The sequence below is a fragment of the Apostichopus japonicus genome, chromosome 17 (assembly GCF_037975245.1).
Source record: "Apostichopus japonicus isolate 1M-3 chromosome 17, ASM3797524v1, whole genome shotgun sequence".
NCBI lineage: Eukaryota > Metazoa > Echinodermata > Holothuroidea > Aspidochirotida > Stichopodidae > Apostichopus > Apostichopus japonicus.
In genome coordinates, this window is record NC_092577.1 from 9,409,949 (window position 1) to 9,427,199 (window position 17,251).

At 38.3% G+C, this 17,251-nt stretch overlaps 1 protein-coding gene and 1 long non-coding RNA gene across 3 annotated transcripts in view; one reads left to right on the forward strand and one right to left on the reverse strand.

Moving 5' to 3' along the window:
- Window positions 1–17,251, forward strand: part of LOC139954916 (uncharacterized) — a 160,678-nt gene that overhangs the window by 123,529 nt on the left and 19,898 nt on the right. Inside the window, exon 8 of one of the 2 annotated variants that reach the window (XM_071954906.1) lies at window positions 14,988–15,680. The exons of the other annotated variant lie outside the window; for it this stretch is intronic. Coding sequence (XP_071811007.1) covers window positions 14,988–15,017 — 30 coding nt within the window. The 3' untranslated portion in view covers window positions 15,018–15,680. Of the gene's footprint in view, window positions 1–14,987; window positions 15,681–17,251 lie in introns of those variants that run through there. 2 annotated transcript variants of the gene reach the window in all.
- LOC139985112 (uncharacterized) lies at window positions 261–3,466 on the reverse strand. Its single transcript, XR_011799291.1, has 4 exons — window positions 2,875–3,466; window positions 2,345–2,424; window positions 1,403–1,640; window positions 261–697 (listed from the first exon to the last, which is right to left on the reverse strand). It is a non-coding gene; the product is annotated as an uncharacterized lncRNA (long non-coding RNA).

Below are 17,251 nucleotides of genomic sequence, written 5' to 3' on the forward strand. Positions count from 1 at the left end.
AAAGTACCCTAAACCACTATGTCAATTGGATCTGGAGAGCTTAGGCTTTCATTTTAATAAAAGTGTAATGAGAATCAATCTGAAATTGTTCATTAATCCATGGAATATCAAGGTTACTTGATCATAAATGAGATAAAAAAAATCACATTTTATCCCATGCGGGGAACAAACAGCAAATTTCTGTCAATTCTTTTCGAGAAAAACAAAAACTTGGTAACATGTTTGAAACACCAAAGTTGCATACAAATAGTAAGTAAGCTCTCTAGAAAGGAATACTTGTCATTGGAACTTTTTTTAAAATATGTTATCATTACTAATAGTTAGTTACAATGGAAACCAGATGTAAGTAAAACTTGAATGTAAAACTTTAGCAACCTCCCTAAAGGCTGGTAGCGACCTGTTAATTAACACTGCTCTCCAGCTGTGCCATACACCATGTGAACAGACGATTCACAGAGTCGATTGCTCCCCACTACAATGAAACAAAATTAGAACTTGGGAGGCCATCAACTACAGTACTTCAGCAAAGCTTTTGAAATCTGCTTCGGTGTTGTTTTATGGCATCCTCATTGTTCGGATGAACATAGGAGCTTGCAAGGGGCGGGGGCTCTTTTCTGACAGGAACAGGACACTCCTCTCCCAGAGTTCCACTTCTGCAGAAGTTGTTGCAAGCAGTCAAGAAGTTCCCATACATAATCTGTAGAATAGTAAAGATATGAAGAATAATATAATAATAGTTCATAAAAACATACCATTTAGATAGAGGCATTCCAATCACTCCATTTCGGTCAATAGGCATGGCACAGTTGTCGATCAAGTCTTTGGATGCCCAACTAAGGCGACAGCTGAGTACACCTCAATTGGTGTGGATACATGGGTCAGGTTTTACCTGACAACTTGTGCCTGAACAATTCCAATATATTTTTTACTGATTACAACAAAAACCCTACACATGTTTGTGCACCTAATATTATGGATTATGTAATCTTCAGCAGGATGTGTGGTCATTGTCTCAGTAGCTTAACCACTGTTTATGTAGTAAAGTAAACATGTGGACAGAGTAACATCCTGTCCCATCCCCTTGTAATCCATGGTAAAAGAGTGTATAAGATGCAACTTTCACCATTTGTATTCTGTAGCAGATATCCAGCCAAGTGAAGATATAATATACTCTGTTAAATCCAACTACTTGTTTGTGCCTTTATTTCTTGTTCACATACAGCTGTGACAACTCTACCAGATACAGTATGTATATGCTAATTGAAGTAAAGACTGATGGCCTCACCACACATTCCAGACTACCCCACAGTGTTGGTGTCAAAATTAATAATGATCCTCTTTCCAGAAAGTTATGGCACCAATTGATTTTCCAGACTAATCTTCTATCAATCTTGAAAATTACCTTGAAGGGTCATCTTTGTCATGTTCAGATGGGTTAACTGATGGAGTGTAGTCCGGACTACCTGGCGGTTTTTCGGTGTATCTCGATGTGGATGCCACAGCAGCAGACGGACCATCATCGCCACTGTGAGATGGCCCTGGTTGCTTTGATGGTGTTCTTGTCTCTGTTGGTCCAGTCAGCAACTTCAATGGTGGTAGGGGGACCAGTGAACACTGGACTTCTACATGTGTTACATTCACTGAAAATTAGAATAAACGCTTATTATACCACACACATACAGTAGGCTGCTCTTGGACAGGGGTCAGCTGCCTAGATGGTTCACTTATCTTTTTTGAAGGAGAGCATATCCTCCTGCTTTATGTGGCTGCAAAAATATGGGCCACTCACACCATGAGCATTGCAAATGACTTCAGCTTGGTTTCATATAGTATAACTACAATGTAATCTCCCTTCTCTCAGTAACTATAGCTGTAGCCTTTATATTTTCCTGTGAAGCCATCAGGTATAGCCTCCTCAACCACTCTCGTCAGGCAGGCGGATATGATGGATAAAATACAATGTATATTATCCCCTAGTCAGCCTGCCCGATGTGCAGGTTTAATTGCTATTTTGCTTTCAACGAGTACTGTTTCTAAAATTTTGGCCCCTGTACTCACTTCTGCTATAGAATACTCTATAGATGTATGAAAGTTTTCCATTCTTCCAGTACCCTCGCTTACACTTCTCTACCACATTTTCTCCCCCAACCCCCCTGCCTCCTTTTTGTCTGGTAGCTTGCCCCCCCCCCCCATATACATGCCTCAATGTTTTACTGGTGGAGATTCCTTGTATCCCGTTCAAAACTGACTACTTAAATCTTTAATGCCTGTCACCACCCTCCCCTCCCCCATTTCCCAACTGTTTTTCGGTAATATCAAGCACATGTCTATAAGATCATGCTACCTTTAGATGGAGATGTACATTCTGCAGAATCCTGCCTTTATTTTCACTGCAGTTGGTTGGGGAACAGCTTCTAGATTAATCTAAGTATTGAAAATTGGGAAAGAAAATAACAAGGACGTTATGAAAGTTCATTTAAGAAAGCAGTTTGATATGTTTGAAAGTACCTGTCACAAGCGTTTTCTCTTGCAACAAAAATTGCAGCCCTACCAACAAAAATGGCAAAATATAAGGATGTCATTTACTGTGAAACATATGAGCTATGACTCTGAGTATATAGATATAGGTGGGAGCACATTATAATATTGGGCAAAATGACATGTAAACATCTTATGCTTGTTATTCTGGATTTGTCATGATGTACCACAAATAAAAGTTAATATTGCCCTAGCCTACGCCTAACTTTATCGTCGCCGTACCTAATTTAGGGCCTAACTAACCTAACGTAATTATAAGAATTAGCCTACTGTAAGATAGTAATAATACCAAGTTAGTCATTGTTGTAGTAGGCCTAGGCCAGAAAATACACTTACTCTTTTCCGATCCAGCTTCGCAACTACTGGTCTACTTGTTTCTATATCTCCTCGAGATTTGAAGATACTTTCTCCAAATAGAGAAGGAACGGCATTGTCTTGTAGACGGCGAGCTGTTGGTGTTCCAAGTTGCGCGGATAGGCGATAGGAATCGAAACTTTAACTGGTGAAGGGCGCACTGCACACACAAGATTCGCTCGAAGGACCAAGCCAATCTTTACTTATAGGCAGCTAGGCTGGCTGAGTGCACTGGTACTAAGCTATCGCTGTCTACAGTGTTTGACGAACACGAAACTTTCTTGTACTGTTGTGCACCCATTCTCATCTGATATTTTGTTTACTGTTCGTGACGTATTGTTTACGGCTTTGATCTCGGTTAGCATATTAGGCATACTTAGTTTTGGTAACATTGGCGGTTCCCCCCGTGACGTCATTATCTTTCGGAATTAGCTTGGTTATTAACTTAATTAAAACAGCAAAGAAACAATTGTGGAACTCCAAATTTGGAATATAGGGTTTTGATATGTAGCTTTTCAATTTGTGTAAGTTTGAAGGAAATCTATTACGTGTCACTTGACCTTTAATATGCTATCTTTCATGGAAGGATATGGAAGTGCTAATCCTTCATTATGTGCTCTATTCTCTAGAAATGATGCAACAATCATTGGCTTAGTGGTCACAAGACACATGATGTGATCTGAAGTTACCCCTGGCAAAATGTTACCAAACTCATCATGAAACTCAATATGTGCATCTTGCATGCCATTAACATGTTCATCCATTAGAAGTGTTACTACTCAAAACATTTCGCATTCGTGCAAGCTTTTCACTTGATGGACCTTTTGTTTTCAAGACATTTCGCAATTTCTGAATGTTGGTGATATTCTTAGTTTCAGAAGATGCTCTTACAAAACATGGTTTAAGTCTGTTATAATTGAATACATCACTAAGAATTTCTCCTTTGAGAGTGGCCAACAAATAATGAGTCCTATCCAAAACTTGATGGATCACTAGTGGTCCACACCATTCTGCAGCAATTTTGCGAGAGGTCGCAGTCAAGGAGGAAGACGTTGGCTTATATAGATACACTAATTGACCCGTTGAATAAATTGCACCTTTGTCCAGTTTTGCACTTATCTTAACATTTTGAGCATCTTGTTGCTTCTTTTGTAATGCTAGCATTACCCTTGACAAATGATCAAATCGTTTCTTTAACAATGCAGCATATTCTCCATGAGATTGTGATAATCCTGCCATTGGATTGAACGATAAATTTGTTAGATTTGGCGGCTTACGTCCAAATGCAAGTTCAAATGGGCTATAGTTACCCAACTGAGGAGAGGAAAATGTGTTATATGCATAGGCTGATGTTGGGACAAACCGTACCCAATCCGTACCAAACTGATTTAAGTTCACTTTGAGGAAATTTGAAAGAGTCTGAATGTGTCTTTCAACCTGTAAGCTTCCATGATTGCTCACACTGATGAACTTTTGTTCAATGCCTAAAGCTTTACTTAAGAGCTCCACTAATTTTCCTGTAAGAGAAGATGCCGCATCACTTATGATACAAGACGGTGGACCAAAGGTTGTAACTCCCCACCTGCAATAATGCTTCACATAGTGTTTCAGCATCAAGAGTCTTAAGAGAAACACATACAACAAATCTAGTGATCTCATCACAACAACCATCAAATGTTTAAATCCTGTAGCCGTTGTGGGCATAGTCTTGAAATCCAGACTAAGTCTGTCAAAAGGACGATAAGAATCAGGAATGCGAGCATGATATTGTCTCAATTTGTCCGGTTTTTTACGTAATTCTTGACAACGGAGACGTGCCTGAATATAATTACTGATGCGTTGAAACATATTGCGCAGATAGAAATGCAGTCTAATGGTCAAATATGTACGCATTACACCCTGATGATTACTTAACAAGTCATCATGATATCGAGATATTATTTGTTCTACCATAGTCTCAGGTACGACTAACTGAAGAGTCATCTTAGCATCATTAGTTTCATGCAAAAATATCCTGAATAACAAACTATTACATAACAAATAATCCTCTGCTTGAGAACGAACAGTTCTAGCATGCTTAACATTACTTGGAATAATGTCATGTGCAAGAAAATCTTAAATTGGTTTGTAGTAAGGACAAGTTTGTTGTTGAATTTGCAACTCTTTTACATCAAATGGCAGATCATAGTTTTTGATCAGCTTTCCTTGAATTGCCTTCATGACTTTATTCAATTCCTTTTGTTTTGGAATGTGCCCTGTAACCAAATGATCAATGTTTGTTATGACTGGCTTTGGCTGAGCAAATAATTCTGGAGGTGGTTCTCTGATTACCTCTTGCACTCTATGTCTACTCTGATCCACTAATCTTGGCTCTGAAGGTTGAGAAACACTTGTAAAATTTGGCACAACTAATATGTCAGGGCTATATGTATGTCTATTTTCACTAGGCATAGTAATAATAGGCCTTTGAATACATGTATCTCTCTTGTCATTGGAAATAACTGGTGTAGTCCTCTTTTGTGACTCAGATTTTGGTCTCTGCGTAACATGATCAATAAGATGTGTTGCCTCAGGAACGGATGTCCTTTTCACTCTATTTGTTGATTCTTTGGCTGGGGAATCCTGCATGGACTCCTTGGTGACTTTATTTGGAAATAAATCTGGAACTTTAACTCCCATTGACCTTGCCTTTGACCTAGTCATGATTGGATTAAATGTCTCCTTAGTTAGAGTTGAAAAATCCTCACAAGAATTGACCTCTTGAGCAACCTGATCTATTTCAGAGTGGAATTCCTGTGGTGCTCTAGACAAATAATCTGCCAAAACCAATTCTGAGCCCTTTTTGTAACCAACCTGAAATGTATATTCTGACAACTTGAACAGAAGCTTACGTAAGCGTGAAGTTGCTGGTTCTTGTTTTGATTTAAACAATTCAACAATGGCCGAGTGATCAACATATGCCTCAAATTCTACATTTTGCAATAAATGTTTGAATGCTGTCACATTAATAAATAGACCCATCATTTCTAATTCAGTGACACTATACCTCTGACATGCTGGTGGTAATATCTTAGAGTAATATGCAATAATATTCTCTTTGCCGTTAACTCTTTGTGTCAGGTATGATCCTGTTGCTACTCGTGATGTGTCGCTATATAATACAAAACGACCATATTTCTGTGGCATATGCAATATAGGTGGATTACACAACAACTCTTTAATACTTTGAAATGCACACTGATGTTCCTCTGTCCATTTAAATACCTTTCTCTTACGACTCAAATGATGTAATGGTCTCAATAGTGCTTGAATATTTGGGGAAAATGAAGCCACATAATTAACTGCACCTACAAATCGTCTTACTGACTTAACATTGTGTGGTTTTGGTGTGTTCCTGATCGCTGCACATCTGTCATGCAAAGGTTGGATACAAGCCTCACCTTCTGGGGTTATTGAGAGCAAATGTCCCATATATCGGACTGAATTTTGGAAAATGCTACACTTTTTCGGAGAGATTTTCAATCCGTTGTCCACTAAAACCTTAAAAATTGCCTTTAGGTGTTGTCTGTGAGATCATTTGTCTGCACTGTACACAATAATATCGTCATGATGAGCAATACAGAACTTATTTGAATTTGGGATCGTTGCCAAAATATCATTAATTTGCGACTGAAAGATCGCTGGAGATAAATTCAATCCCTGTTGTAGGCGTTTATAATAGTAATGCTTTCCTCCATGAAATGAAGCAATACCTGTATATTGTTGTGCATGAACACTGAGTGGCAGACAGAAGAATGCAGACTTTAAATCAAGAACACCCAAAATTTTGGCTCCAGAGTACCCTATGGTACGGATAGTCTCATTCAGTAATGGAAATGGGTGATTGAGACGTTTTATTCTACTGTTCAAGTAGCGAAAATCTGTGACAACCCGTTTGTCTTTTGTTCCCTTCTTTGGAATGAGGAAAACCGGTGAGGTATAAGACTGATGTCCTACCGCTAAGATTCCTAATTGCACTAATTTGTCAAGCTCACTGGCGACAATGACTTTGTCCTCATCTGAAAGTCTATAGGGACGTATGTAAAATGGCTCATCATTAGTAAGAGTAATATCAACCTCATAATTTGGACGGTGAGATAATTCACCATAAAGGGAAAATGCATCTCTATGTGAGTCTAGAAATTCATATATGCTTTCTGTTTCTGAAGCATTCAGAATACTTTGGAAACTTTGATTTGGAAACCAGGGGATCATCGGCTGTCAAATGTGGATATCGATGTAAATTATATCGTGTAATTGCATCACGATTCTCTTTAGAGTTAGAATTCGTTCGAAAAAGAGGCGGTTTTTCGATGTCTCTCATGACATTGAGAAAATCTAGAGAATCAGTAGGTATGTCTTCTGTGACCGTAATGATATCTGCTAAATCTAAATGAGCCACTGTGCGAGAAGGATTCAGAAAAAAATTCCGATTACCCATGTTCCTTAGTAGAATCTTTGTTCTACCTTTATGCATTTTCACTAACATTCGTGAAGGACACATACGAGATATTAGAGGAAACGGTTTAATAACCACATCTGCATTTCGTGCATATAGTGGAAGGCGTCCCTGTACAGTAATGTATCTTTGCTGACCTGGGTAAATAACAAATCTCTGCACAGGCCTAAGGAAAACTTTGGCTTGTTTAATTCTAAAACAGTTTGTGGTTAAGTCCAAAGATCCATTCAATTCCTTCAGAGTTTGACTACCTAATATTAAGTCAATACCTGTCAGGTTTGCAGCAATTAAAGCAGAAAGCTGAAATTCATGACCCTGAATTTTTTACCTGAAATGTTATCGTGCTATACGCATGAATAAACTGACCATTACCCAACTTTAGGTTTACAACATCAACTGAGACTGGTTGTATAGAGGATAAATACTTTGAATTTTGCACTGTAGAAGAAGAAATGATAGAGCGTGTCGCTCCACTATCAAACAACAATGAAATTCCTTTACCATCATGTAAAGTACCTCTTACAAAATTACGTGTGTCCAGTTGAATATCCACACTACGGTCGTTCCCTGTATATCTAGAACTAGGAATATTACTATTCTTCCAAATATTATTTGCTTTACGTTTCGATCTTCCTTTACTTGGTACATTGTCTGGAGTCACTGTATGATGAGTGCTATCATAAGTGCTCCCTACTGAAAATTCTGTGTTGGTACTTTCTTTACATTAGCCTCCATTTCATGGCTTAGGCGAATTTGGCAATATTGTGCAAAATGACCTCGATTTTGACAGTAATAGCATGTGCTTGAAGGATTAAAATACTGTAACCTTCTCCTGTTATCATTCCGACCTGTCCTAGGACCACGAGAATCACCAGAACTATATCTTTGCCTCATATCTTTTGGATTGTCTTGCGATTCTGACCTACGTGACTGATCGAACTTAGTTTCTAATTCCTGAATTTTGTTACACAACTCGTGTATCTCAGAAGATGCAGAAATAGTAGGAGCCTGAACAGAAGATGCTTTGTCGTGCATTGCCATAAATGGTTCGGAAGAAACTGGGGGTTGACTTTGTATTTGTAAGTCAAAATAGCATTGTACTGTCATGACCAAATCTGCAATTGTTGCTTGTGGTGATGCAGTAATTAACACTGCTGAGCGGCATTGCAAAGGCAGGGTCGAGATGAATTTATCTCTAATTTGATCCTCGCCATAACTTAATGGTGCTGCTGATTTGGAAATTTTGGCCAAATGAGCTTGATCTGTATCACCTGGCGTATAGCTCAATGCGTGAAATGCCTGTGATTTTGCATAGGAAGAAGTCCCTTGACTGAAACGAGCAAGGAATTGTGTGCGCAGATCAGCAATAGTTGAAAAATTTGTGTTTTCAGTCCAGAGCTTGGCCTTTGTGTTCGCTTAAATATTCGACTTATTTCAGTAAATTCTTCCGCTGCAGGGGGGGGGGGGGTTGGGACGGCAATTTATGCAACTCCAAATAATCTTCAAATTCCAAAAAATGAGCTTCGGCTAAATCTGCATCAATTACATCGCCCTGAAATCGTGATGGCAAAAAATCAGTGGGCCTATGTTTCTGCGTAACAGAGGTCGAAGTTTCCTGTTCACTGACGGACATTATGCCGAATACAATTAGGCTAGCTACGAATATACAACATGAGCCTAGACTTAATTGAACACACTATCGACCGCAATTAAATACAAATAACAAATATGCAATACATGGACACGATTAAAATAACTTATCGGTACACTCTGATCTCAAATAGGGGTTGTTGGTATACAAATTGGCATGATTTCACTCACCCTTAAGTTTAACTAAGAACTGGTACTGCAAACGATGATTGAAGTCCCTCGGTTAGCAGTAGTAGTAGTAGCGGCAGGTAGTAGCAGGTAGGCCTACATCTCGTAATAACTGCAGATTCGTCGCCGTTAACATCGGGTAGAGTCTAGGCTTAGATCGCGAAAATGTTCAGTTCTGATGTTTAGAGCTGTAGTATGCTACGTACTAGTTGCGCGAATGTTCAAACGCGAACTGCATGCTGGGTTGATTACGTTAGTGCACAGATCAGTGGTTCCGGCATCCGGTGTACAGACTTAGGCTAGTATAGACTGACTTCCCTCGTAGAGTGTGTCCGTTAGGCAATGTCGTGAACATGCGTTGTGTCCCTCGTTAGTACTTCGGGCCAAAAAATATCTCCTGTTCGTTATTGATCGTAACAAACGAAAGTTGTGAAAAGTTCCGTTACCGTTTTGTTCCTGAAGAAAGGCACCCGATCTCCACCATGTAATATTGTGACGAGCCCGGCTCCTCCGATAGTAATACTATATCGGGACTCGCGATAGAAAGGTACTGGGTTATCTTGATGCCGTATTTATGCTTCTTCAGGAGATGTCTGGAACGGGAGAAAACAATGAGTTCACAGAAAAACAATTTTACAAGATCGGATTTGATTAGTGATACAGTATAATTTCTTCTCTGTCGATTCTCTTACAAATAAAACAAAATTATAATGATTTGACTCCGTCAATTACGCAATTAGAAGGAGTGATGAAATGGTGACGAAGCGACGAACTGATGACGGAGTGATAAACTTATGACGGAGTGATGAATTTGCAACGGAGTGAAGAATTGCTGGCCCATGCCGCCTTTTATACCTTACTCTAACGAAAATCTCACTGCGCACAATCAGAAGGCAGCCAATAACCTGACCATCCTGTATTAACTTAACGATATAAAAATAAGTGCGCTGGCACCGATCTGTCCTGATTGGTTGGGAGTTTGGAAGTCCATCCCCTTTCTATGGAAACTTCCATACCACGTGAGAGAACCTTCTCGAGCGTTCCACAGACATAATGGAATCTATTTTGGGAAAAGGCCCTGTAACAAGATTCAATAAGATAGTTAAAACTTCTCGTGGGAAAACTGAATCCATGACCTAGATAAATATATAAGGGGCCTGTAAGGTGTCTCGATGGAGTTTTTCGGTAACATCAAAGAGATGGTATTATTATTTCATAACAGTAACATGGAGTAGTAGATAAAAAAAATGCCGCAGATAAATGTATGTAGACCGGTGTAACATGGAGTAGTAGATAAAGAAATGCCGCAGATAAATGTATGTAGACCGGTGTAACATGGAGTAGTAGATAATGAAATGCCGTAGATAAATGTATGTAGACCGATGTAACATGGAGTAGTAGATAAAGAAATGACGTAGATACATGTATGTAGACCGGTGTAACATGGAGTAGTAGATAAAGAAATGCCGTAGATAAATGTATGTAGACCGATGTAACATGGAGTAGTAGATAAAGAGATACCGCATATAAATGTATGTAGACCGGTGTAACATGGAGTAGTAGATAAAGAGATACCGCATATAAATGTATGTAGACCGGTGTAACATGGAGTAGTAGATAAAGAAATGCCGTAGATAAATGTATGTAGACCGGTGTAACATGAATGAGTATAAAGAGATACCGCATATAAATGTATGTAGACCGGTGTAACATGGAGTAGTAGATAAAGAAATACCGTAGATAAATATAGGTAAACCATTGTAACATTAATGAGTAGATAAAGAGATACCGCATATAAATGTATATAGACCGGTGTAACATGGAGTAGTAGATAAAGAAATGCCGTAGATAAATGTATGTAGACCGGTGTAACATGCAGTAGTAGATAAAGAGATACCGCATATAAATGTATGTAGACCGATGTAACATGGAGTAGTAGATAAAGAAATACCGTAGATAAATATAGGTAAACCATTGTAACATGGAGTAGTGGGTAAAGAAACGCTGCATATAAATGAATGTAGACCGATGTAACATGGAGTAGTAGATAATGAAATGCCGTAGATAAATGTATGTAGACCGGTGTAACATGCAGTAGTCGATAATGAAATGCCGTAGATAAATGTATGTAGACCGGTGTAACATGGAGTAGTAGATAAAAAAATGCCGCAGATAAATGTATGTAGACCGGTGTAACATGGAGTAGTAGATAATGAAATGCCGTAGATAAATGTATGTAGACCGGTGTAACATGGAGTAGTAGATAAAAAAATGCTGCAGATAAATGTATGTAGACCGGTGTAACATGGAGTAGTAGATAAAGAAATGCCGTAGATAAATGTATGTAGACCGGTGTAACATGGAGTAGTAGATAAAAAAAATGCCGCAGATAAATGTATGTAGACCGGTGTAACATGGAGTAGTAGATAATGAAATGCCGTAGATAAATGTATGTAGACCGGTGTAACATGGAGTAGTAGATAAAGAAATGCCGCAGATAAATGTATGTAGACCGGTGTAACATAGAGTAGTAGATAATGAAATGCCGTAGATAAATGTATGTAGACCGGTGTAACATGGAGTAGTAGATAAAGAAATGCCGTAGATAAATGTATGTAGACCGGTGTAACATGCAGTAGTAGATAAAGAAATGCCGCAGATAAATGTATGTAGACCGGTGTAACATGGAGTAGTAGATAATGAAATGCCGTAGATAAATGTATGTAGACCGGTGTAACATGGAGTAGTAGATAAAGAAATGCCGTAGATAAATGTATGTAGACCGGTGTAACATGCAGTAGTAGATAAAGAAATGCCGCAGATAAATGTATGTAGACCGGTGTAACATGGAGTAGTAGATAAAGAAATGCCGTTGATAAATGTATGTAGACCGGTGTAACATGGAGTAGTAGATAAAGAAATGCCGTAGATAAATGTATGTAGACCGGTGTAACATGCAGTAGTAGATAAAGTAATGCCGTAGATAAATGTATGTAGACCGATGTAACATGGAGTAGTAGATAAAGAATTGCCGTTGATAAATGTATCTAATTTCAAGTGAATCTTCGAGTAAGCCTTCTTAGTTCATCATTAATAAAAGTACCCGTGGAAGTGAGTAGTAAGAGTACAAAGACAGGACAACACAAGTCCACTAGTAGATAACTTTTTATCCAAAATCATTTTGTTCAAGAAGGAAGGATACTGTATGACTCCTGTCTTTTGGAACGACAAAAAGGTTTTACAAGAATGTGCAATGTCAGATTGCAATTCACTGACGTATTTATGTCAAAATTGCTGATTACATTATTTATGGACTTCGGGGCATTTGTAATTACTGACATCACTTCCGGTAAGTCATACCCCAGTCCTGTAAAAGAATATCATACTCCTTTTGAGGGGTAAGTTACCGACAGGATTATACACGAAGAAGCCGGGGGAAAAGGGACTGTACCCCCTCCCCTCCCCCTCAAGAAAAACAAGAAGACATTTCACTGGAATTCAGACAATATGCTGATATTGTTTCAAGCACTGCCAAAAAAATACTAAACTGCAATAATATTTTTGATGAGAATCATTGTTTCCGTACAAAACTCAGCCTCTGTTACTTAGACTAACGTCCTAAGCTTGCCTGATTATAACCTGACATTAATGTTGTGGAGTTCGACACAGTTCGAATTCCATGCTTTTCTTCTCTGTCAAAGACGATGTTATGAAAAATTCCTTATAACGAATTCGAAGTTCAAAAGTGGGGCTTCACCAGTACGCCCTACCATATTGATTACATTTTCAGGTGAATCGTTACAACCCCCTCCCTCCCCCCATTCAAATTAGGTTCCTACGTCCATGGTCAGGACCTACTCTACTGGGCTGATGTATCACCTTGTAAATGTTCGTTCAATAGCAGTATTTGTTGGTAATCCCAAGTTTAAAAAACAACAATTTAAATCGCAGGAAATTCAAAGTTAAATCATTGTTATATTTTCGATGTGTTTTCTCCACAGATTTAACTATTCGTTGTTACCCGTCGGATATCATCGTCGTGCACTATTGACGTCATTAACTGAAAACAATGTCGGAGGTAATTGATAACATCATGAAAATAATACTTTATCTGAATATACATTTTATGATAACAACGGACTTAGTGTTAAAATACTTGTTACATTGACACTGGTAACAAACGTGCAGTGTTTCATTTGTAATGTATTATTTGCTTTAACAATGACTAGCATCCTTCTAATTATTTAATCTACACGGAATGAAATACGTAAAACAATTGATTGGTGTACATACCGATGGTTGTGGTATCTAATAATTGAGGTTTAGTCAATCATGACAGGTAAGTGTGACGTAATTGTGCTTTGTATGACGTCAGATACTTGGTATGACGTCACATATAATTGTACAACTAAAGTTTTGTACTGAAGATCTTCAGGATGGTCCTTAGAAAATAAGTTATTCTACTAAATTTAACACGTTTCCATTTCTTTTCAGTTTTATGGTATTCATCAGAAGTTTGGTATCGTTTGAATCTCAACTCTGGTACTTGGCAGGTATGGATCAGTTTACATTATAACACAATTCCAATAGCGTACCTTACTTTATGATTCCTGAATTATTGTCATCATTTTATAAAAGAACATTACATCATTATTTCCACTGTGTCAAATTTCTCTCTGTCAGAATTTTACCTGGTGGATTTTTGTCAGAATCACATTGCGTTGATTTTTCTAGATTTTAAACAATTCTTTAGGTTGACATCAACGCACCAGTGTAAATAGGAAGATTAGTTAGCGATCAAGTATACTCGTATGAAGATATAGTTAGCTTTACGCCCGGCTGTCTTGATCTTGTTTGATATTTGTTTTAATTTTTGCTAGCACAAAATTGACAACACTGATCTCACTGAAGAAGACTACATAAGAGTGGTATGTTCAGTTTACAAGACTAAGATTAATGGTTTTGTGTCTTTGCCTTTTGCCTTGATTTGATGTTATGATTAATTGTAGTTTTGATCAATATTCATTAGTGTTATAGTTCACTTACATATTCACTAACCATGTCACTGACCACATCACTTACATATTCACCAACCCTGTCACTGACCCCATCACATACCTATTCACTAACCCTGTCACTGACCCCATCACTTACCTATTCATTAACCCTGCCACTGACCCCATCACGTATACCTATTCACTTACCCTGTTACTGACCTCATCACATACCTATTCAATAACCCTGTCACTTTTACTAAATGAACGTTACCGTCTTACGTTCGGTAGTTGATGTGCTTTGTCAACGCTTGGAGGTCATATTATCAAATATTTGTAACTTCGAATCATGAATCATTGACTCCGATATCAGGTACCGACCCAGGAGAGGGCGTCTTCCTCCTTTTGTTTTCAATCGACAAATAAGTGATTGCGTTTAGACTTAACTATCTGACCTCCTATAGAATCTAATTTGCCTCAGAATGGACCATTTGAAGTAAACAAAAAGTATTTGGGTAAGAACCCCAGGCACCTTATATTGGAATTTTTTTTAACGATCACATGTTGGTTATTTTGCATTTAAGTTTGGGTAATACTTGTTCGCTGTACATTTCATAATTACTTAAGCGTGCAAACTTTATTGCAGAAGAAAAGTTGGATTAAAGCTCGAAAGAAGTGTCTCATTGTGGTTCAAATTTCTTTAAATGTAAATTACATCAACGTTAACGCGAACACTCTCCTACTATACTCTCCTGCAATAATTTATTGTCTTTCTCTATTCCTAGGTTTCCAGCTTCCGTGATATAAACGTCTAATATCAGCTACGTAACTCCTGTATTTAGAGTGTCCCATCACCCTACGGTCAACATTAAATCAATCTGAAGATTTCAATGCATTGCTCCAACTGCACAGTATAAAAGTTATCATTTCTCTAAGTGGCATTAACCGTTTGCCAAAATGAACTTTGGATAATAGTTAAATGTTGTACATTTCCATATTTGACATAGTATGGTCGAGCAAGTCTCAGTGTAAGATGTTAGAATGCATTTAAGAAGATCGCAAATCAACAATGCAATAAGATGTAATAGACCAGAGGTGTCATTGGTCATGGGTTTGTGTGTGCTTGTATTATGTGGACATTGAGTGGGGTAGATTAATGGAGAAATTATGATATACTCAATACATATTACAATATCAAATACAACCAAAGAAAGACAAGTGTTTTTCTTACCATTACTTATATATTTCTGACAGGCGCTGCGGAACGGGAAAATTATGGGGGGGGGGGTGGGCTAATGTGTGGAGACTATCTAAGCGGAGCGCCAACATCGATTTGCGCGGAGCGTACAAGAAAATTTTGGTTTTTCAAACCCCAAGATGGCCGGAAACGGCACTTTCCGAGTGCTTCATGCTGCGAATACCTAGCCCTAAACTATGGGTCTCAAACCTGCAAGTTCTCAGATTGCACGTACAAATCTGTAAAACATTGTCATTTGTATATTCGATGATGTTTTAAGAGAGCAGCTATAACTCGTAGTATTTGAGTGTAGTAAATTACTACTTGCAATTAAATGCAATAATTAAATAAATGCAATAAGGAAAAAGAGAAAGCATTTCTTGCTGTCAACAAATGGGTAATTCCAAAACCATGTGCAGTTGCCAACAAATTTCTATGAACCAAACACTGTCACGAATGCATGTACCCTATACAGTACAGGTGAAATGCTAATATTGTGTTTTTGTTCGTTTAATAATTGATTGCGTTTAACATAGAGCCATGTTCCACGCCTTTCGTTTACTCGTAGTGTAAACGCAAACTTTGATGAGTGTAGCGTTTAGCTTATTTCGCTCTTATTTAAAACACTAATATTCGATGAGGCATGATACAGACAATCAATTATCATATCGTTTAAATGCTCTGGCTGCAATGCTCCGCACCTACCCCCCCCCCCATGTTCTCCCTGATCCCCACCACTCCCACCCCACCCCTTGAAGACGCGGTTGGGGTGACAATGCGGTCTATCGCCAGGGGACGGGCCGAGGGTCCCCTTAGCATTTACTAAAATTATTACACTTATATAGTATACGTGTGCATCGGACAGATCGACAAGTATGCATGGAAAAATAGGCAGATGCACGTTTCGGAGCCTTGGTAAAAATTGGGGGGGGGGGGCTTATCATGCATTTGCCCCTCAACTTTTCATTCGGGGGCTGAGCCCCCCAAAGCCCCCCCCCCGGTTCCGCTGCCACTGGTTTCTGTAGGACTGTGAACTACATGAACGATACGTACTGTTACAGTTATTGTGAAATCAAGTGTATTCGGATGGAACGCTTGAGTATATATATATATATATATATATATACTTTACTGTGTTAGGTCGCCTGAGTTATATAATTAACTGTGTTAGGTCGCTAGAGTTATAAACTTTACTGTGTTTGGTCGCTAGAGTTATATACTTTACTGTGTTTGGTCGATTTACAACAATGGTAGCTCTTATGATGATTTAGTATTTTACTAAAAGTAATTCTAGTTTGTTTTCTCTCTTCTAATAAAAATTCCACGATTCCACAAATACTATCATAAACCAAAAAGTATCTTTACAAAGCGCCCACAAGTTGACTTACCATGTAATGGGGCTTATAAAGATAATGTAAATATTGAATGAATATTAATCTTACGTTATCAATTCTTTCAATAAAACCACCCTCCTTAGGGAGGGTCATATAATCAGAATGAAGTCTGATTCAATAAACTGGTCAGTAAATGACAGCACAAAGTTCACAACACTTGTTGTTGACATTGTGTAAATATATATTTATTGCTTAATTTGAGAGGAGAAGATATGGTGAGTAGGTTATAAAGTAGTCAGCTGAAAAAATTAACCAATCAGCGACAAGCAGATTTGATATGGTCGTTGAAAATATTATTTTACCTGATTTATTGATCAAGTATGTCACCCTCGACACGTTTACTTTTGGAAAAACCGTAAATTGGTACCTGGTACAAGCAGGGACGTCGCTAGAGGGGGGTGTGGGGGTGTCTCACCCC